Genomic DNA, 24,262 nt, shown 5'->3' on the forward strand with positions numbered 1-24,262 from the left:
AATGTTACAATCTTGGAATAAATTCCTTACCTCATGAAGAAGCAAAGGCGCAATGCCGACAGCAGAAGGCCAAAGCTAAGAAACAGAGACAAAGACCACTTGAATCCCCAAATGACAAAAAACAAAGACGAGCCACAAATGCTGACAACATGACACAGCAAAGATTGCTACATTCTCTGGAAGAAAGAGTACAAGAGTCTGTAAAGAACATAGAAAGGAAAAGAAGGCAGTGCTCACGGCATTCAATAAATGAAAGACAACATCAACGAGCAGATTACACCAGTAAGAAGAGATGCTACAGATCACTTAAAGAAGTAGAAGACGCTCAAGTTGATGAAGCTGGTGCCGCATTCTTAAAGAAGATGTCAGAAAGTGGACCCAATTATGTCTGTTTCTCCTGTGAACGAATGCTCTACAGAGAAACAATGGTAAAGTTAAAACCTGCAAAGTACACAGCAACAATAGATACTGCAAGTCTCGTGGACAAAGACCCAAATGCAATCAAGCAAAACAACACTTGGATCTGTCACACATGTCACCGCTCCATTAAAATGGGGACAGGCTTGGGCTAACAACTTATTACTGATGCCATACCCCGAGAACTGCAGGATTTGCACCCGTTAGAGGAAAGGTTGGTAAGTCAACGTATTGCCTTCATGAAACTCGTTGGCTTGCGAAGAGGCAGACAAAAGGCAATCCACGGTAATGCCGTCAATGTGCCATCTGACGTACACACTACGTCAGATGAGAACATCCAACATTGGTCAAGCTGCATGTGACATCACAATATGTTATATAAATAGTTAAGAGAGGATCAATCAAGAACAGTACTTTCCAGTACAAATTACCAGACCGTACGTGTGTGTCTGTCTGAGAACACCTAAGATTGGTCAAGACCTGCCAGTGGCTGGCAGGTCTATATTACATATTCTGTTGTAATATAAATAGCTTAGACAGGATCAATCAGGAACAATACTTTCTAGTACAAACTGAGATCACAGCTGAGATCACACAATGCAAATAACTCTCATTACGCAAACTGAAGAAGAAGGAAATTATCGTCTGAAATCTCATGAAGAAACTTGCCAGACGCAATGCCGACGGCAGAAAGCCAAAGCTAAGAAACAGAGACAAAGACGAAAACAAAGACTGCTACATTCTCTGGAAGAAAGAGTACAAGAGTCTATAAAGAACATCGGAAGGAAAAGAAGGCACTGGTCACAGTATTCAATAGATGAAAGACAACATCAACGAGCCGATTACACCAGTAAGAAGAGATGCTACAGATCACCTAAAGAACTAGAAGACGTTCAAGTTGATGAAGCTGGTGCCGCATTCTTAAAGAAGATGTCAGAAAGTGGACCCAATTACGTCTGTGTCTCCTGTGAACGAATACTCTACAGAGCAGAGCACGTGAGCGGAGCGGAGCGGGTGGAAATGCCGCTCGGCGCTCCAGGGGGCCGGTTTCACGCTCGCTATTCGCTCACGTCAACTCCCCCCGCGCTCCACTCCCCGTCGCTCCTCGCTCACGTTGATTTGCGCAAATCTCGCTCCACGCTCCGCTCAAACCGGGTCGCTCAACAGTAAAAAAAAAGAAAAGAAAAATAAAGTAGAAATTCTAATGACATCTCGGTGCGCTGTGCACTGCGGATGTCTGTGTGTCTCTGAGTCCGTGCGACCGGGCATGCTCAAACATTCGGTGCGCGGCCCCCGCGAGGGCGCCCTGGAGCGGGAGGCGGTCCTCGCTCTGAGTAGCGCTCCAACCTTTTTATAACCAGCTCCGCGCTCACGTCAAAATTGCGTCGCTCCGCTCGCGCTCCGCTCCGCTCACATGCTCTGCTACAGAGAAACAGTGGGAAAGTTCAAACCTGCAAAGTACACAGCAACAATAGATACTGTAAGTCTCGTGGACAAAGACCCAAATGCAATCAAGCAAAACAACACTTGGATCTGTCACACATGTCACCGCTCCATTAAAATGGGGAAACTCCCTGCACAGGCTTGGGCTAACAACTTATTACTGGATGTCATAATTGATTGGCTAGCGAGACGCATGATGAAATAGAGACCTATAAATAGGTGTGTCACTTCAAAAGATAATTTATATCTTTTGAAGTGAGGTAAGACAGGATTAATCAGGAACAGTACTGGCGGAGACCTGTGCTCCGAGGAGCACTTTTTCTAGTTATCTCTGTGTTGATCATTATTCAAGGTAAACTGTAATATGAACAATAAACAACACATAAACAGACCTACAATATCATCATTTTTAATCAACACAAACATGTAGCCTAAAAGTAACACAGAGTCACACTCTTACTGTAAAAGTACCATGTATGCACCTTCAAATGTAATAAAATGTACTGTACAGTATGTGCCCTGGCTTTTTCAGTCCTTCTATATAAAAACTTAACATATAAACATATATACAATCCCACAATGTAATAAAATAGCAGATTTACAAGCTGACACTTTGTCAGCTTGTCTAATATAATGCCATAAACTTTAGAAGATGTCTAATATAATGGCATGCCCAAAATAATAGGTTGAAAGTGGTTAACAAACACAGTATGCAGAGCCACTGATGCAGAATGCTTAACACATCCATAAACTGTGGATGTGATAAACTGGAATGTTACAATTTATGTTGAGTTTTAACTAGTTTTTTCCAAAGTATTTAATTAATACTAATGTTAAAGCAACAGCTCTGTAGTCTGAGACAGGATAAACATTTTCTTTTGTAAAGCCACAATAGGTTTTCTTAAAGCACTTGGACCCACACAGAGAGACAATGACAGGTTAAAATGTGTGTAGAAACATTTGACAGCCCACGTCTGTGGGCTTTGACACATTTAAACACATCAGTCTGTGTCTCTTGATGTGTTGGCTTGTTGAGTGACAGCTCTACAAGGTTCTGTGCATCATGTTCTGCTGGTTCTGAATCACACTCAGAGCAGAGATAGAACCTGTTCAGTCATCTGGCAGTGAAGCTGTGGTGATGTTCATAAAACCACCTGCTTTGGGTTTGTAGTCAGTTATCACTTGTAGTCACTGCCACATGAACCTGGAATCCCTGCTGTTGTGACGATGTTGTAGTTTATCCTGTTGTTGTCTTTCTTTTTTTCTTTTCTTTTTTATACCCTATCGCATCCCGAGGGGAAACATCAGTTTGTCAGCTTCACCCAGCTGAGTGCTGGGCACTGAGGGGGCAGTTAGGGGTTAAGGCAGGGTCTTGCTCAGGGACACTTTGACACATTGTTGAGAACTGGGATCAAACCTGGGACCTCTGGAGTCCTAGGCGGACTCACTAACCATTCAGCTATGGACACAGTTAATAGAAGGTGTTCCACCACCAGTGAACAGGACATGAGTTTACTTCCACATCAGTGCATCATGAGTTCAGTTCATCAGGAAACTCACTCCCCCACATGTTACCTTGCTGGTTGTTTCAGACAAGTGTTCTAGTCATTGCAGAGAGAAGCCATCAGGTTGTACGTCCAGGAGGTTAGAGGTCAGGTTGTATGGATCTGTCCAGGAGGTTAGAGGTCCCATTGTGAGATAATACAGCATGATTATCTGCCCTGATCTTCTTGTGGAATTTGAAAATAAAAAAAAGAAAAAGCACGTCACACACAACTCAAATAAGGGACTAAAATAAGGATTTGAAGTTGTTGGTTCTTACCCAGATCATCAAGAAGAAACTGCTCCTGCTTTTGCAGAGAATCATAGAATGCTGACGTTGCTTTTTTTCCTTTTCGACTTATAACGTCAAGCAGTATTCTCATTTGCTCTTGACTGGGTTTGGCTTCCCTGATTTTGTTATACGTCTCATGTCCAATAATGCCTTTTTCAAACAGGTCATCTGCTATACACAGAACCTCTGTGATACGCTGAATCAGGGCACTCCAGTTCTTCTTCACAAAGTTAATTTTCATGTCTGTCAACAACAAATAAGTCAGACTATTACTGTATGATATTTGTCTTCTATCCTCGGAAATTCAAAGCTCTTGCTAAAGATTAAAGGCACTGATGGTTGAGAGAAAAAATACATCAAACATTATCTCATTGTCCATTTGATTTTGGTTTGATTTAAGGTTTGAATATACAGGTCAGAGACAAGTAAAGATCTTACCTGTTGTCTGGCTAATCTGAGGTTCTTTCACACCTGATGCACCTGAGAGAAAACAACAATCAGTTGATATTGTTACATAAATGACTTTTATGTTCATGGTGTGAAGACAACAAACATTCTCTAAAGCCACATATGCATCATACACAAAACACACACACACACACACACACACACACACACACACACACACACACACACACACACACACACACACACACACACACACACACACACACACACACACACACACACACACACACACACACACACACACTCTAGAGGTATTGATTTGTAAAGTAGAAAGGTCAACTGGAATGCTTTCAGAACCATGAACAGTAAACTAATCTACCAACTATAGTGTTTCCTCACTATACGAATGCTGGGGTTTAAATGGTTAAAGGACCACTCATTTCAACATATCTTCATATAATTGGTCCTCACTAATGCTCATTATAATATGATTTTTCTACTCAGTCTGTGTCTCAGAGGAGGGCTGTGGACAGTTCAGAAACCTGCCTACCAGTGACATCATCGTTAGGCAGGCATTTAAACAAGCTTTTTTTATTTAATTTTATTAACGACAACAATAGCTTCCATTATAGCATGCTAACTTTCCAGGAATAGAAGGGCTGCAGTTTCTTTTTTTTAAAGATTTGTTTTAGTCTTTTTCTGCCTTGGGGAGAGGGAGAGAGACACGCAGCAAAGGTCGTCGGGAACGGGACTCGAACCCGCTACACGCTGTCAGGCTACATTGAGCCTAGGTGCCCAAACCGCTAGGCCCGCGATCCGGGCCAAGCCTGCAGTTTCTATTAGCTTGGAATCCCCATCGATGATGTCACTGGTAGGCAGGTTTCTGAACTGTCCAAAGTCCTCCTCTGAGACACAGAGTGAGCAGACAGATATGGCACCATATTATAAAAACTATTAGTGAGGACCTTAATATGAAGATATAGGGTGGATGAAATGGGTGAAGTCGTCCTTTAAGTAACACTGTTTTCATTTAAATGTTAAACTCTATTCCTCCAGTACAGTAAGTATGTTAAAATAAATGCTGTAATGATAGTGTGAATGATATTAGAAACAGGAAACTAACCTGCAACCTGCATTACACCTTCATTACTGAATCCACCAGGGAGGCTTGCTAGTGATGCTGTTACACTGGACACATCACTCTGTATGTAGAACAAAGAAGACATTAACATTTTACAATCACACTATAAATGTTGTTAACTATCATTGTAAAATCAATAAGCATTATGTCTGGATTATGGAAGCTTTGTTCATGATAAAATCAACAATAAATACATTTAGAGGGAATGATCAATAGGCTGTCCTGAAACAGATGTGTTGGAAATATACATTGATTGTACGAGTTGTCCGTTATTATAAAGGTTAATGTAAAGAAGAAGTGTGTAAAGTCAGTCTCTTTGGCTATCAAAGGTGTAGCTTTTGTCCCAAAGGACTGTAAATTCTTAATGAACAGCTCCCTATGAAGCTTGACCCAATGAATAAATGTCATTATGTGAGCATAATAACTTCCTTAGAAAGTCCTACTGTATATCAGAGATAGATGAGTGAGACAAACCCTCAGACAGGTCATTATTATTGAGTGTCTGTGTCACTAGTACAAACTACAACTTCCTCTCTCATCTCCTCTCCCTTCTTTCATTCTTCTTATTGTCTGTTCCATTCTGAATCAATTTATATCATTTTGTTATTTTATCTTTTCCGATTTCTCTACTCTTATCTGTACCTATCTTATCTTATCGTATTTTACACGTAACATCTGAATTCCCCCACATGCAGGGATTAATACATTATCATTATCATTCTTCAGCAGTAAATGTTTTCTTTCTTTTCAGTCTTTCAAACAGTGTCATGTGTCTTGTCTCATGTCCCACCTTGAAGTGTCCTGTGTCTCTGACAGGGTTGTCTTCTCTGGAGACTGAAGGCTCAAAGTGTCCTCTGTTCCTCGTCACCATGTCTTCTGTTTTCTCCATCAGCTTTGTCACTTCTGAAATGTCCCACTTGAAACCATGTAGAACATGGTACTTGTAGGCACATTTTTCCAGGATCCACCTCAGAGGTTCTCCTTCAGACTCTATGTACTCCTCAACACGTCTCCCTTCCAGCCACCATCCCCTCATGAACAGAACCAGAGTGTGTCTCCAGACTCTGTCCCCCAGCAGCTCCATGTGTTCCTCCACTGATCTCCTGTCAGCTTCAGAGAAACTGGACCTGACATCAACAGTCACCAGGACAGCGTGGGGTCCAGGAGAACACAGAGTCACACCGTGTAGAAGGACGTCTTTGGTCTTCTGTGTTGAAGGTGTAGTCGACCAGTCTGGACACATCACCACACTCACATTTCTTCCTTTCTTCTTCTTCTGTTGTCTGACACATTGTGTCAGTTTAGTCTGGGTTTTAAACTCCTGGAATATGAGGTTTACTGTATGTTAGTCATACAATGCAAAACCTTCATCCTATTCTGTCCTCAATGAAGACTTCCCTCTCATCTTTGTCAGAGATTAATTCACTGAATGTATTATTCTCCTTCACTTTGTCTATCAGTGTCACAGGAGCACTAGAAACTGTAGAAATGTATAGTTTTTCAATACTTTTTTATTTCTACTCCATGACATCTCAGGGCAAATATTGCACTTCTTACTCCAGTTACTGTAAGTTTAGGTGATTAATAACAAAAATACATTAACTTATCAATTATGATATAATTGTATAGGTTAATCTATCCAGCAGCACGATTGCTATCCAGCAAGAAATTAAAATCAGCCCCACCTACCAGCTGTAGCATTGCATTTATGAATACATTAATACATTATTAATTATAAAATTAAAGTGATGAATATATTAATACATTATTAATTATAAAATTAAAGTGATGAATACATTAATACATTATTAATTATAAAATTAAAGTGATGAATACATTAATATATACTGATTATAACATTAAAGTGATGAATACATTAATGTATTACTAATGATAACATTAAAATGATGAATACATTAATATATACTAATTATAACATTAAAGTGATGAATACATTACTAATTATAACATTAAAGTGATGAATACATTAATATATACTAATTATAACATTAAAGTGATGAATGTATTACTAATTATAACATTAAAGTTATGAATACATTATTAATTATACCATTAAAGTGATGAATACATTATTATATTACTAATTATAACATTAAAGTGATGAATACATTAATATGACTAATTATAACATTAAAGTGATGAATATATTAATATATTACCAATTACTACATTAAAGTGATGAATAAATCAATACATTACTAATTATAACATTAAAGTGATGAATACATTAATATGACTAATTATAACATTAAAGTGATGAATACATGAATATATTACTAATGATAATCCAATAATATGATTGTAAATGGACCATTGTGCATAATGAGTACTTTTATTTTAGTTTGGTACAGTGACTATATTATTATGACAATACTTTTCTTGGTCTTAAAGGGATAGTTCACCCAAAAAAAGTACTTTCTTTCTGTAGATTAGTCACCCCATGGAGACTTGAATTCATGGATATTTTGTAGTTTTTGTCTCATTCCTAAAACAATAATTTGATGACCAGCGGACCGGTAGGCAGCGGTACCGGTAGGAGACACAAATGAGACTCTTTGTGTCTCCTACCGGAACCACTGCCGGTCATCAAATTATTGTCTCAGGAATGAGACAAAAACAAAACAATATCCATGAATTCAAGTCTCCATGGTGTGACTAATCTACAGAAAGAAAGTACTTTTGGGGGTGAACTATCCCTTTAAGCCCTATTCTATACTTTGGCTAAAGCTCAAAACATGTTGCTATGAGACAGGTTGTGAGCTTGTAGATCTGCTATTTTCAAAAAATGCAAGAATAAATGGGGGGGGGGGTATGAAAAATGATTAACCCATTAAGACCGGGAACGCACCTGTGTCATTTTTATATACAAGCTCATAGCGCGGCACTCGGTGCCACGCTATGAGCTTGTAGATCTGCTATATATTTTTAAAGCTAACATTTGTAACTCCAATCTTTGTTTCTGGGGGATTCTATGTCTTCTAAATCCTAACAGTTTTTTGAAAAAACGTATGTTGTTATAATCAGTGTGGTGTTCAAACCTTTTCATGTCAAGGACCCCCAAAATTATATGTATTTGGCCGCGGACCCCCCATCTCAAAATATGTTGTTCCAGGGACCCCCCAGAAGCAAAGATTTGAGTTAAAAATGTTGCTTTAAAACAATATATATTCAAAGATTTGCTAAAATGTTCGATTTTTCAAAAATAGCAGATCTACAAGCTCGTAGCGCGGCACTCGGTGCCGTGCTACGAGCTTGTAGATCTGCTATTTTTTAATGGCCAAAGAAATCTAAAGTAACATAGATGATGCTTTCCTAGTCTTAAAGGTTTAAGACACCAGGGTGGAAGTGGTTAAACATTCATGACAGCAGATACTTTCACATTAACATCAGAAAACATTTATATTTGATCTCTTCACTGTTTACTTCTTTCATTATAACATTCATATCATATTACTCACCTTGTATAGAGTTACTGTAAACACATTGTCCTGCAGAATGAGATTTCCAGCTCTGTGCCTGTCATCCTGCTCTCCACCAACCAGCATCAATCTAACATCTGATAGACTCTGATGTTCTCCTGACACACACACACACACACACACACACACACACACACACACACACACACACACACACACACACACACACACACACACACACACACACACACACACACACAGTGTAAAGCAGTGGTTCTCAAACTCTTTGGTGCCAAGGATCCCCACATGTATATATTTGGCCACAGACCCCCATCTGAGAATGTTTTGTGCCAGGGACCCCAGAAGAGAATATTTGTGTTAAAAAAAATGCTAAATTATTCAAATCTTTTAAAAAACGTTAAAAAATAGCAGATGTACAAGTTTGCAACAGGACGTGACGCACTGCAAGCTCGTATATCTGCTATCTTTGACTAACCAACGTATAAAATCTGGAACATTTTGCAATGGGACCCCCTGAAACCCTCAAGGACCCAGACCCCACTTTGAGAACCACTGGTGTAAAGTAACTAAGTACATTTACTCAAGTGCTGTACTTACAGTAAGTACACTTTTGAGTTACTTTTACTTTACCTGAGTATTTCCATTTTTGATACTTCATACTTCTACTCCACTACATCTCAGAGGCAAATACTGTACTTTTACTCCACTACAATTATTTTACAGCTTTAGTTACTAGTTACTTTGTTCAAAAATAGATGATCTACAAGCTCACAATGCGTTGTGTTGCGACACGTTGTTCTGCTTAACACTGATGTAAATATTAAGGATTGGATTCAGAGATTGAGTTATATGAATTATTAATAACATTAATTAATTAACATTGAGAATACAAACTGTAATCGTGACTACTAATTGAAGCCGAGGCCGAATTGGGCCAAATCGCATGGATGAGCCCTGACAGCACATGGTTGGTGCTACAGACTCCAAATTTCGCACACAGATAGCTCAGACCTTTGCCTACGATCTTAGCTAGGCCTCGACCCGACCCGATATGCGGTTTTCCGGAACCAACGCGAAAGGTTCGGAATCTCCATATGCGGAGTCCTGAATACTAATTGAAGCCAACCTTCAATGGACGCCGAATCCAAATTGGCCCGAATCGCATGGATGAGCCCTGAAAGCACATGGTTGGTGCTACAGACTCCAAATTTCGCACACAGATATCTCAGACCTTTGCCTACGATCTTAGCTAGGCCTCGACCCGACCCGATACACAGTTTTTCGGATCCGGCACGAAAGGTTTGGAATCTCCGTATGCGGAGATGACTGACATCGGGCTGTTCCGGAGCAAGCGCTGACTCATTGTGACATCACTTCATAAAAGGCATCACATACACTAGATGAGTCAACAAAAAATCTCTGAGTGTGGCATAAACTATAGTCTTTCTTCCTCTCACTCCGAGGTGACAGATGAAAGTATATAAGCCGGCTTCTAAGCTAAGTCCAGCACTCTTGACAGACCTCTGCATATAGTCTATAAGCAGCTCTCAAAAAAATGAGTACTCCAGAAAAGCTACCAAAGCTAAACCCCGGTGAAGGCATTACTGACAACATTGTTTATAGCGAACTCCTTTAGGATAATGGGCATAAATGGACACAGACAGACACAGAGATCTCCATATACGGGCATAAAAGGGACACACCCAGACACATACAGAGATGTCCATATATCACAGACACAGATAGCTCCATATATGGGCATAAATGCACACACAGATGGGCATAAATGGACACAGGCAAACAGATGGCCAAAACGGGTCCTATGACAACAGGTATAATGGGGTTTGATTTAAAGGGTGGAGCATTCATTCCCTATTTACATCGTTCCTGTGTAGGCCGGTCCCCGACTAGGCCCTCGGCCACCCGAAGGGCTAGACCCGGGCGGCCGAGCTTCTAGTCTTGCACCTATAATTGACGGCCAAACTCATGGGGCTACACATGTGTGTGTGCGCGGTCTCCACGCACACACATGGCCCAACTAACTCCACATTTTACCCCAAAATTCCTCAATATTCTGCCTCTGAACCGGCTGCTTCCCATACCGTTACTCTACTTCCATGATGTACAATAAATATGAAACGCATTATGCCCCAATACTATGCAAATCTCTTCCCCAGCGCGAAATTCACTTCCGGGTGCTTATTTTGGTCTGACATCAGAGAACCCACATATTTGGGCATAACTGATATAGGCAGCTCCATATATGGAGATGTCTGACACTATCTGACATCACCATAATGACAGGGGCACAGCCATCACAGTCCCATATTTGGGCATAACTGATATAGGCAGCTCCATATATGGAGATGTCTGACACTATCTGACATCACCATAATGACAGGGGCACAGCCATCACTATAAAGGACCTGGATGCCCTGGCCAATGCCAGTGTCCTCAGCGACGCTACCAATGCCACACACGTCCACGTGTTGTTGCCTTGCAACTCTACTGCACGTAGCCCCTACCCCCTCTACTGCACGTAGCCCCTACCCCCGCAGAGCACACAGAACGACACAGAGACAACAGGAAACTTTACTACGCAGTACACAGAACGGAACTTCAAGCTCTGTTTGACAGGACCTCTCCAGAATCCCAACAATTCATGGCCAACATCCGACAGTACAATGGCTTAGTGTCTATGGCTTCTAAGAATGTCACCGGTAAAATCATTGCATTCAAAGGACTAGGGCCACGACCGTTCAAGATGAGTGGCCAAATGTACCACCTCACTCCCTCTGCATTCTTTCCTGACACCAATAACCGACCCAAATTCTCACAAATCTTTGTATTTGATCAGGACAATGAAATTAAGAACCGCCTTCATCAGGCTAAGGGAGAGGACCTTATTAAGGAGCCCACTTTAACCCTCATTCAAAATGAGTTAAAGACAGTTAACCCTTTAGTAAAAATCTTTAAAACCGGCACAGAATTACTCAATGCCAACCCAACTCAGGCACTGAAAATGGTGTTCAAGTCAAAAAGCTCACAGGGGGCAAACAAAAGTCACCTCAACCCTGCTGTCCCTGACGTTGTTGTTTTTGCACCAGGATGCCAGACAGAGCCCAGAGACATTGTTCTGTACAGAACTCCAGTTGATGTACCTAATCACAGCCAGACTACACACATCAATTCACTACACCCTATGTATGACCCAGCCGCTTATCCCTTGATCTTGCCACATGGGGATGCTGGCTTCAGCATCGACAACCCCATCACAAAGGTTCATGCACAGTCACCCACAGCCAAAGTCACTCTTCAGGAGTTCTTCAGATTCCATCTACAACAGAGAACCCACTCCTTCAACACCCTTCTGAAGTCGGCCCGACTTGCTCAAGAATACTTCTGTGATCAATACTCCAAAATAGAAAATTGCCGGATGAACTACTACAGGAGTAGGGAACTACAGGACAAGTACAGGGCCCACCAGTATTCTGGTCTGATTGATTCCCTGGCTACTCAGCAAACACAGCCAGGACAGACTGAGGCCACCAACATTGGTCAACAGATAATTCTTCCAGGCTCACACACTGGTAGCCCCAGATACCTCTACAAGCACTATCTAGATGCCCTTGCCATAGCAGCCAGATACAAAAAGTTTGACCTCTTCATTACCATTACGGCAAACTCACGGAGTGAAGGTGTCCTCAATAACATTTTTGAACACCAGCAGCCCACTGACAGACCAGACATTGTCAATAAAGTCTTCAAACGGAGTCTGGATGAGCTCCTCCGCGACATGAAGCTGGGAGTTTTGGGCAAAATGAAGGCTAGAATACACACTGTTGAGGGACAGATGAGAGGACTGAAACATGCCCACATACTGCTACTCCTACACGAGATTTTGACTGTAGATGACATTGATCACATCATTAGAGCAGACATACCTGACCTGGACAAGGAGCCAGAGTTGCATCAGCTGGTGTGTCAATCCATGCTCCATGGACCCTGTGGTCCAGGCTACCCCAACAGCCCCTGCATGGTCAATGGCCTCTGTTCTAAGAAATTCCCCAAAAACTTCTGTGCCACCACTCGACTGCCTCATCATGGTCATGGCTACCCGGAGTACAGGCGGCCCATTGACGGTCACACCTTCAACAAGAAAGGCTTTCTGTTTGACAGCAGGTGGGTCGTTCCTTACAACCCCTGGGTCCTTCTCAAATACAAATGCCACATCAACGTTGAATTTGTAGGCTCCTTCCAGACCATCAAGTACCTTTACAAATACGTACATAAGGGAGCTGATGTTGGCACCCTCGACATTGAAGACAGGGATGAGATCTCCAAATTCATCAATGCCAGAACCATTGATGCTCATGATGCACACTGGAGGACTATGGAGTACAAGATCCAGGACAGACTCCCTGCTGTCACCAATCTCGCCATCCACACAGACGGCCAGCAGAGCATAGTCTTCAGAGAAGGCCATGCACAGGAGGCCATAGCAGCAGCCAAACCCACTACATTGCTTGCCTTCTTCGAACTAAACAGCCAGGACCCTGAAGCAAGGCAATATCTATACATGCAGATTCCCGAACACTACACATGGAAGGCCCACATGTGGAATAAAAGAGTCCACGCACCCAAGGACAGGGAAATTCCACGTACAATAGGAAGAATGTCCAATGTATCCGTGCTCCAAGGAGAAAGATTCTACTTGAAACTGCTCCTAGCACATATCAGAGGACCACAGACCTATGAGGACCTTAAGGTACATGATGGCAACCACTATGACACTTTCAAAGACACAGCTCTAGCCATGGGCTTGCTTCAGGACGATCTAGAATGGATTACCGCCATGCATGAGGTGTCACGCTACGCATCTCCAAGGAAAGTCCGCGAAACCTTTGCCATCATCCTCCACTACTGTCACCCATCAGAGCCCAAATATCTGTATGACAGATTCTTTGCAGAGCTCAGTGAAGACTTTCTCCATGCGGAGGCCACTGCACAAAGGTGCCCCACAGACGCAGTAGACACAACATTCATACAAAATCAGCTACTGCTTGCAATTGATGATGAACTCTCACAAATGGGCAGCGGTCTATCCAACTACAATGACATGCCACAGCCAAGACCACTAACTGCGCAGGAAAGGCTGACACAAATCTTCAGATCTGAAAAATTCAACATAACACAGCAACAACAAATTGTACAGTCGCTTGCTCCTAAGCTCACTGCGGAACAAATGGCACTCTGCGAATCCGTCTATCAGGCAGTGCATGCCCCACAAGAAGAAACCATCACACGCCAGTTCATTCTCAACTCCCCTGCAGGATATGGCAAAACCTTTACCTTTAAGGTCATTGCTGCTACGATACGCGCAGAGCATGGCATTGTGCTGTGTGTGGGCAGCACAGGCTTGGCAGCACAGAACCTGGAGGGTGGTAGGACCGCTCATTCACGATTTAAGATCCCAATCCCCATTTTCCAAGACTCTGTCTGTGCCATCAACGCAGAGTCCAATCTGGCCAAGCTCATTAAAGACAGCAACTTAATCATCTGGGACGAGATTTTCAGTGTTGACCGCTTTAACGTCGAGTGTGTGGAAAGAACACTGAGGGATCTCATGCACTCACAGCAGCCTTGGGGTGGCAAAACTGTCCTCCTGGGTGGAGACCCAAGGCAAACCCTCCCCGTTATCAAAAGAGCAGGCAGGCCCCAGATAGTTTCAGCATGCATCCAGATGTCAACACTCTATCCTCACATGAAACACCATAAGCTAAACCTCAACATGAGAACACACGCAGCAGAGAAGGACTTCTCCCACTATCTCCTTGCATTAGGGGAAGGAACACTCCCACACGAGGAGGACACAGAATGGCAGGTCCGCATTCAACCCCACCACTTGGTTCACGATCTCCAAACTCTCATTTCATTCACCTTTCCTGACTTGCAAACTGGATGTGTCAACAAAGACAACCTTCTCAATGGCACTGTATACACTCCTCTGAATAATGACATTAGAGAAATCAACAACATATGCCTGGCAGACTTCCCTACAGAACAGAGAGTCTACTTTTCAGCCGACACAATTCTGGAGGACGACCACAAGGACTCCATGCCTGTGGAATTCCTCAATTCACTGACACCCTCTGGAATGCCTGATCATAACCTCAAGTTGAAAGTAGGAGCCCCAGTCATGCTGCTGAGAAACCTGCAAGCAGGTCCCGACCGCACTCTCAAGAATGGCACCAGAATGGTGGTACTGCAGATGATGGACAAAATCATTGAGTGTGAGATTGCAGCTGGCACAAACAGGGGTGAAAAAATCTTCCTCCCAAGGATACCTCACTATGACAGAGATGAGGAGCTTCCCTTCACCTTCATCAGACGACAGTTCCCTATCCGCTTAGCTTTCTCTGTTACCATCAATAAGGGGCAGGGGCAAGAGAACGAACGAGTTGGCATCTACTTGCCTCAACCTGTGTTCGCTCATGGCCAACTCTACACAGCCTTCTCCAGGGGAAAGAGAGCCAGCACCGTCAAAGTTTTCATTGTGAACAATGATGAGGGAATTACTGACAACGTTGTTTATCCCGAACTCTTTTATTAATCCAAACATGCTCATTCAAACACTTTGCATGTGCTGCTACTCCCTGATTGCATAGTGACAAATGACCTTCATTCTTCAACATAATTGCCATTGCCTTTGTTTGTATTCTCCCCCCAATGCAACATACTGTACACCTGCTCCTGATTAATGCTTCACTGTTAATGTTATTCTGGATGTCATTTCATTTCACTGCTATTTTGCCTTTCTCACATTTACATGTTGCCACCAACACTGTCCGACATCACACCATGCCAATAAACCATGCTATCTAACAAACAATGCAATCTCATTTCAATCAACAACAACCCGCCTACATTCATACCCAATACTTCTCTTGCCTCAATCACATTACTCAACACTACTACTTCCTTGCACACTACATGTACACACCTACACAGTGCGACGTCGCGTGGACGCTAGATGTGAGGGCCGCGCAGCGGCCCGAACTTCTAGTCTATATAATTGACAAAAAGTTTACACAAGTTTACACCTTTACTGGTGTTCAGTTATGATGCTTCTTCTCTCAGTTCCTCTAATCTACATTAAAGGGCAAGACCACTTTGGTAGAGGTTTGGGTTGTGTAGTTACCTTGCCATGATGTAACTCCAAAGGTGGGCAAGAAATAAAAAATAATTGCTCCATTGATTAGTAATTGTTAATTCAAAATATGCTCCTCATTCACTAACATTGTACGGTAAAACTGCTCTCAAAGTCACTCTTATAGCACAAAAACGAACGCAAACAAAGTTGATTCAGACAATATAGAACATCACCGAACCCAGTACTGTTTTTTTTTTAAATAAAAATGTCAACTTCCTGTTGATTTTGCCATTTTTAATAAGTAGAAAACCCGGACTGGATCGGCGGATCCGGATCCAGATCTTCAAATAGTAAAATCAACAGGAAGTTGACATTTTTATTAAAAAAACAAACAGTACTGGGTTTGGTGATGCTCTATATCAGACTTGTCAAACTCGCGGCCCGCGGGCGTTTTGCGGCCCGCGGAAAGGTCCATGGCGGCCCGCGAAATACTTTTAAAAATAGTAAATTGATACTACATCTAACAGACATAGAGACGCAGTTTGCATTGACTTGCAGCTCGCCCCTCCCCCACTCGCTGCTACTTGGCTGAGTACCTCTGATGGCCCGCTATTGTCTCCCCAGCTGTGGAATGTTCTGGCTGATTGGTTCGTTAGCAACTACTAGTTGAGTAGTAATGGCTATACTCTTTGATCCTCACACACGAGTCAGCCCAGCACGGACCTGTCTGTCTGTCTGTCTGTCTGTCTGTCTGTCTGTCTGTCTGTCTGTCTGTCTGTCTGTCTGTCGCACACACACACACACACACACACACACACACACACACACACACACACACACACACACACACACACACACACACACACACACACACACACACACACACACACACACACACACACACACACACACGTAGTAATTGAATTGAACTCAGAGTGTATTTAACATTCAATCTGGGAAAGCATCTGTGTCATTTTAAGATTTATTTGGCTATTCAAAAATAGTAGATATACAAGCTCATAGTGCGGCCGCACTATGAGCTTGTAGATCTGCTATTTTTGTAAATGTAAATAATTAAAGTAGCTAATCTTCATAAAACATTTTTTAAAGTGATATACTGTAGTTATAGCAGTGACTGAGATGTAGTGGAGTAGAAGTTCTGGAAATTGGAAATACTCTAGTAAAGTAAAACTACGTCAAATCTTTACTTAGGTACAGTACTTGAGTAAATGTAATTAGTTACTTTACACCACGGTTCTATAAATGTAATTATTTAACCACCCACACACATTACCAGGTATTGTTTAATTTCAAATTGAATTATTCTACTTAAAATGGTTTATAATAATAATTATAATAATACTAATAATTATTATTATTATTGTTACAAATTGCATTGTTTGTTTTCTGAGACAAGACAACAGATTGAAAAACAATGCTGTATAACTGAATGCGTGTGAGCGCACATGTGCGTCCGCAACTGGTTCCTGCCCACCTCAAGTCACCATTTGACCAATCTTGCCCGGACACCAAAATGAGTTTGACACCCCTGCTCTATATTGTCTGAATCAGCTATGTTTGGGTTCATTTATGTCAGGGATGGGCAACTGGCGGCCCGCGGGCCGCATGCGGCCCGCACCCTCACTCAATGCGGCCCCAGGCCGCATTGAGTGAGGGCCAAAAATGTTTTAAATTGTTTTTTGGCCAAGTCTACACCTGCAACCACACGTAACTTCTACTTTATTCTTCTTATTCCTCGTCTTTGTATTGGTATTGTTTGTGTTGGAGCGCCTCAGTGCGGCTGCAGAGTTCATGTGCAACCTCTTTCAGAGAGAGATAGAGACACAGAAACTCTGCTGGAGACACAAAACAAACTGTGTAGACTTGGCCCTTTGAAATAAAATGTATTTTGGCCCAAAAAGAAACAGCTTTTTTTTTTTTTTGCATTTTGGCCCGAACCGGCGCACCGCCCCCGGACCGTTTTGCCAATGGGGGGGGGAGGGGGGTCCCTGCCGATAAACAATGCGGCCCCCCAGAGTGATTGAGGAAATTTTGTGGCCCTCACCATCTACAAAGTTGCCCACCCCTGATTTATGTGCTAAAAGAGTGACTTTGAGAGCTGTTTTACCGTACAATGTAAGTCAATGAGGAGCATATTTTGAATTATCAATTTCTAATCAATGGAGCAATTTTTTTTTATTTCTTGCCCACCTTTGGAGTTACATCATGGCAAGGTAACTACACAACCCAAACCTCTACCAAAGTGGTCTTACCCTTTAAGTTTGAATTTTAGTTTTTTATTTATTGCCCCTTTTTGCTTTACTGTACTTTTTAAAATAACTAAAATAACTTTACTGTACTTTTTAAATTAACTTTAAAAAGATAATGTTAAAACATTTTAATATAGTGAAAATAGCCGATCTAAAAGCTCACAATGTGTTGCATCGTGACGCGTTGTGAACTTGTAGATACTTTTGTGCAAAACTGATGTATGATGAAGTATAGGGCATTAATTTACAAAAAAAAAAACATAACAATGTGAAACATGGAGATACAAGGTTTCTGCCCGACAACAACAATATTACAGGGCTATAAAAAGCATGTCCTTCATCATCATCATCAACATCATCACATGTGATGTATTATTCATATTATTGTTAATAATAATTTACCAGCCAGATTGGAAAGAGACAGACAGACAGACAGACAGACAGACAGACAGACAGACAGACAGACAGACAGACAGATCACCTTTAGAGCTAGCTTTCAGAGTGGTCAGTTTCCTGGTCAGTGTCTGGACATGTTCCTCTATGTTCCTCTTCCTCTCTGACATCTTCTCACAAACATCTCCATCAGCTTCACAGTGTCCACCTCTGTTTCCTGACATCATCTCATCTATCTTCTGCAGCAGCTGTGTGACCTGAGTGTCATCTCTCCTCTGGTTGTTGAAGACATGGTATCTGTTCCCACATTTGTCAACAAGCCAGCGGAGGTCTTCTCCTTCAGCCTCAATGTGCTGCTCAATGCTTCTGTCTCCCAGACAGTCTCCACAGGTGAACAGTACCATAGAGTGACTCCAGAAACTCTGTGCCAGAAGTGTCATGTGTTCCTCTACTGCTACTCTCTGTGCTTTGGTGAATGCCCTATTAAGAGCAACCGTCAGAAGAGCAGCATGTGGTCCAGGACGACAGAGACACACACTGTTCTGGATCTCCAGTTTGTCCATCTCTGAGGTGTCCTGTAGTGGACTGTTGTAGAACCAGCCTGGTGAGTCCACCACTGTCACCTGTCTCCCTGCTACTTTACCCTGTCTCACCTCACACTGCACTGTCCTCAGTTTAGTTTGAAAACCACTTCCTGTCAGAATGGTGTTTCCTGCTGAACTCTTCCCAGAGTCCTGCTCTCCCAACAACACAATCCTGAGGTCAGTCAGTCCTGTCAGAGAAAACAATGTTTACTTTCACTTTGTTTAACAACATTGTCAAGGTTTGTTTTAAATAGCGAAAATAGCCGATCCACAAGCTCATATTGGTTTCCAACGTGACACATTGTGAGCTTGTAGATCTGCTGTTTTCCCTATTTGTCATATAACACAATATATTGTTACTGTAAATTAACGCCCTACTTCACCATACAAGAGTGTCACACAACAGTGAAAATAGCAGATCTACAATTTTATTTGCAGGTGAAATGTTATTGTTTAAACATGCTAACCCGAGTGTCCCTACTCTTTAACTGCCAGAGTAATAGTGTAATAGTGTTACGCTACTGCCAGCGAAAACAAGCAATTTTTATCAACCTTTGAAAAATCATGGAATATTTTCTGTGAATGCTATCCGCACGGTGATCCCCTCATTACACACACAGGGGTCTCGTAGAATGGGGGGGGGGGGGATATCAGATAACGGTAATCCGTTCCATAGTTGTGGTAAGTTGAAAATATCATGTTTTGCCAAAAATATAGAGTGTAAAAAAAAAAGTACACAGGAGCCGAGATAGAGCATTTTGAAGCAATAAGTTAACCAGGGAGTGAATGGAGCAGCACATCTTTGGATGGAGTTATCTGTGGTTCAGTGTGTTTTTTTTTTCTTTCTCAAAACTCGTCCAAACTCGTCCTTGGCAGGCTGGGCCATAGCAGAATTTGATGAATTAATTCGTCCATGGCAGACAATGAGTTAAAAAAAGTTTAAAAAGTTCCCCATTATAGTGAAAATAGCAGATCTACAAGCTCACAACGCGTCTTAACACAACGCGTTGTCAGCTTGTAGATCTGCTATTTTCACTATTTGGCATAAGATGAAGCATAGGGCTTAATCACATGAAACCTAGCATCCCTATCCTGTGGAAATAGCTGATCTACAAGCTCGCAACGTGTCGCGTTGCACCGTGTTGTGAGGTTGTAGATCTGCTATTTTCACTCTATTTAAATGTTTTAAAAATAATAATAAAAAAGGAAGAGTTTTGGACGTACAACAACGATATGTTTCAAACATTGTATCTTTGTTCCTCAACCACTAAACCACTTCAACACTACTTAGTTGAGTGGAGTCCCCCAGGGGACTGTACTAGGCCTCCACCTGTTTTCACTCTATACTAAATATATTAGCACAAAATAGCAGATCTACAACCTCACAACACGGTGCAACGTGACACGTTGTGAGCTTGCAGATCGGCTATTTCCCCAGAATAGGGATGCTAGGCTTCATGTGGTTAAGCCCTATATACTTCATCATCATAAGACAAATAGCGAAAATAGCAGATCTATAGCTTATAGATCAGCTATTTTCACTATTTTGGGGATTATAATCCTTTTTTTATAGGGACACCCGGGTTAGCATGTTTAACTCATTAAGACCTGAGGCCGATTCTACAAATGCCTTCTAAACCAGCAGTTCTCAAACCTTTTCATGTCAAGGACCCCTAATGATATGTATTTGACCCCCATCTGATTTTTTTTTCGTGCCATGGACCCCCAGGAGAGAAGATTTGTGTTAAAGAATGTGTCAAACACGTTCAAGATTTTTCAAAAAATGTTGAAAAATAGCAGATGTAAAAGCTTGCAGTGCGGCACAAACCCTTTGATATACACTTGGCCGCGGACCCGCATCTGAAAATGTTTTGTGCCAAGGACCCCCAGAGGCAAAGATTTGAGTTAAAAATGTTCGCTTCAAAAACATTTACATATTCAAAGACATGCACACATTTTCAAGGTTTTAGCAGATCTCCATGCTCATAATAAGCATGTAGATCTGCTTTTTTTGAATAGCCAAAGCTAAGTGGTTAAAATGATTGTGACGCTATGTTAACTAATTTTGCTGGGGACCCCCCTGGTAACCCCCCCCCCCCCCCCCCCCCACTGGACCACTGGTTGAGAACCACTGGCTTAAACAATAACATTTCACCAGCAATAAGATTAAAACAGAATACAATTTGTTTCTTTGTCAATACAATCTCCTCACATCAGAAAAATGAAATATAGGTTACAAAATGTGTTAATTGTCACCTAAACAAAGCAAAACATACCAATGTGTTTTGGAAGTCCAGTTGTTTGTTTCTGAGCGTCTGTCCTCATTTGTTCTGCTCTTCTTCTGATGGTTCTCTCCTTCTCCTTCAGTTCCTCTGAGACGTGTTTTTCTGTCTCATAGTGACAACCATTACTAGTCACCATCTGATCTATCTTCTCCAGCAGCTTTCTGACCAGACTTCCATCTCCTCTGTCACTAATGTAAAGAACATGGAAGCGACCTCCACATTTCTCAATAATAGATCTTATCTCAGGGTTAGATCTAATGAGATCAGTGTCCATGTTGTTTCTATCAGCTACAGTGAACACTATAATAGTGTGTTTCCACACTCTGTCACTGAGGAGAAATCTCACATGCTCCTCTGCTGACATCCCTGTTCCTACATATGGACTGTCCAATCTGATCACTAGGACAAAGGCATCGGGTCCTGGAGGACACAGATTCACACTCTGTTGGATTTCTAACTGAGTCAGTTTTGGGGTCAGATCTAGGGGATGAGCAGACATCCATCCTGGAGTGTCTACCACAGTGACCTGTCTGCCTGACACTTCCTCTTGGCTCATGACACTCTTAGGTGTTATTCTGTTTGCTTTAAAAACATCTCTGCCCAGGATGATGTTTCCTACTGAACTCTTTCCACTGGGTTCACCTCCATGTGTTCCCCCGATCAGAACAATTCTCAGGTCTGAGGGGTCACCGTTCTTCCCTGGATGGAAAGAGTCAAACAATACTATTATTATTGCCACACACACACACACACACACACACACACACACACACACACACACACACACACACACACACACACACACACACACACACACACACAGAGTAAAGCAGTGGTTCTCAAACTTTTTGGTGCTAAGGATCTCCAAATGTATGTTTGGCCACAGACCCCCATCTGAGAATGTTTTGTGCAACGGACCCCCGGAAGAGAAGATTTGTGTTAAAAAATGCTAAACTATACCATTTTCTTTTAGGGAGGGGCTCTTGTAAAGGTCTGAAAGGTGACCCTGTTGAACCCTTAGATCTTGTTGACCCCTGATCTAGATCAGGGGTCTTCAATGTTTTTCCCCTTAGCTGAGAGAGAGAGACAGAGCAGGGACCCCCCACTACATATTATATAACATTGTGTTATACAGATTAAACTCTCTCATAGATTTCATAGATAGCTTCATATACAGTTAACAACACTATCATTGTGTAGCGTTGTGTTGGATTCATGTTAATATATATGTTCAGACAGTTTACTACTTAAACCCTCAATACTTGGAAAACTTGTATTAGATCTGCTCCTTTCTTCCCTCTACACCAAACCTCTGTGTAGAAAATAGCCGATCTACAAGCTCAAAACGAGCTTGTAGATCTGCTAGAAGAGGTTAATGTAAAACAAATAGTTCCTATCAGACAAAGATTAGGCCCCCCTGTAGTAACCCTGAGGACCCCCTAGGGGTCCTGGACCCCCTGTTGAAGACCCCTCCCCCTGTGATAGGACCTTTTGTTTTCTTACCTTACAGTATTGAGGGTTTAAGTGTCTTAAAATACACATTAACATGAATCCAACACAACGCTGTACAATGATAGTGTTGTCAAACAAGTCTATGAAGTCAATGAAAAAGTTTAAGATGCATCATTTTATATAATATGTAGTGAGGGTGCCTGCTTCATCTCTCCTTGGTTTGAAAAAAGTTGAAGACCACTTAGACCGGTGGGATTTCTGAAATATGTGATTGTTAGAGGCATTTGGGGGTAAAAGTTGGGAACAAGGCCATTTTACATAATTCAAGGGAGCTGAATCAGAAAAACACTGTTCCCAAGCAAAATTCTTAGTGCTTAACCTCCTAATTTGCATATCAAAATGGCTGCCGATTTTGAAGTATTTCTTAAACAACTCTATAACAAAGCAAGCAAATCTGACAAATAAAGTGTATATATTTATGTTCTGAGGGTCATACAATGTGTGGAAGATATTTGTAATGTAATAAATGTAAATAAATGTAAATAATGTAAATAAATATGCAAATTAGAGGCCACCATTACATAAAATGATGTACCGTAGTACTCAAACGGTGCAAAAGGTGCATCCCCCTTATTTTGTTTCTAATTATCTGTATTTTTGCCATCCTTAGGACATCTAAAATACATACTTTTTCCCCATGCTAAATGTTTAGTTTTTGACCTTCTAATCTGCATATCTGAATGGCTGCCAAATTGGCAAATTCGCACCTTTATCTTCAATAACTCTGTGGCCAGGCAAGCAAAATTGACAAATGAAGTGTCTATATACAGTTTCTACAATGTGAGTAAATAATTTGTAACAAGTAATATAATATGATAATATAATATAATATAATAATCAGCCTACTCCGAAATATGCAAAATAGCGGCCCCCATAACAGATAACGGTTTAGTACTCTAAAGATACTGTATTGGCCATTGTTGAACAAAAGTCTAGACACTAGACCACATTCATACAAGGAGGTTGATCATCACTCCGTTGCTGACATGCACACATGGCTGTGCATCGTAACCCAGATTTCCGGCATTTGCAACGACGTGTTGTGCATTGCTTATGGCATGCACATGAAATCATTTCTATAGGCTATACTAGCATGGAACAGGTTGGACTAGACTATAGTAGGTTGTACTAGGTTGTACCAGACTCTAATACTCTCTATTAGGCTTTACTAGTCCCTTGTCAGCCCTGTAGATACTCAGACCATGGGGACTAACCACTGTGTACACAGGCCATAGCTTGTGTGTGCACGAGCAATAGTTTTGCATGAACCTTTGTAGACCATAGTACAGATCTGCCTTGTACAGCCTAATATAGCCTAGTACAGCCTAGCAAAGCCTACTAGAGATTAAAAAATCACACCC

At 41.7% G+C, this 24,262-nt stretch overlaps 1 protein-coding gene across 1 annotated transcript in view; it reads right to left on the minus strand.

The window, feature by feature from the left end:
• The window catches only part of LOC311060796 (uncharacterized protein), a 128,843-nt gene that overhangs the window by 99,140 nt on the left and 5,441 nt on the right, over window positions 1-24,262 (minus strand). The window contains exons 2-7 of the mRNA XM_084079121.1: window positions 21,381-22,088; window positions 18,609-19,292; window positions 8,723-8,841; window positions 6,034-6,564; window positions 5,226-5,304; window positions 4,133-4,174 (exon numbers count right to left, since the gene is read on the minus strand). Of these exons, the coding sequence (XP_083935247.1) occupies window positions 4,133-4,174; window positions 5,226-5,304; window positions 6,034-6,564; window positions 8,723-8,841; window positions 18,609-19,292; window positions 21,381-22,088 (2,163 nt within the window). The remainder of the gene's footprint in view (window positions 1-4,132; window positions 4,175-5,225; window positions 5,305-6,033; window positions 6,565-8,722; window positions 8,842-18,608; window positions 19,293-21,380; window positions 22,089-24,262) is intronic.

Source organism: Gymnoscopelus microlampas (genome assembly GCF_963454915.1).
Source record: "Gymnoscopelus microlampas genome assembly, chromosome: 14".
In the NCBI taxonomy this organism is placed as follows: Eukaryota; Metazoa; Chordata; class Actinopteri; order Myctophiformes; family Myctophidae; genus Gymnoscopelus; species Gymnoscopelus microlampas.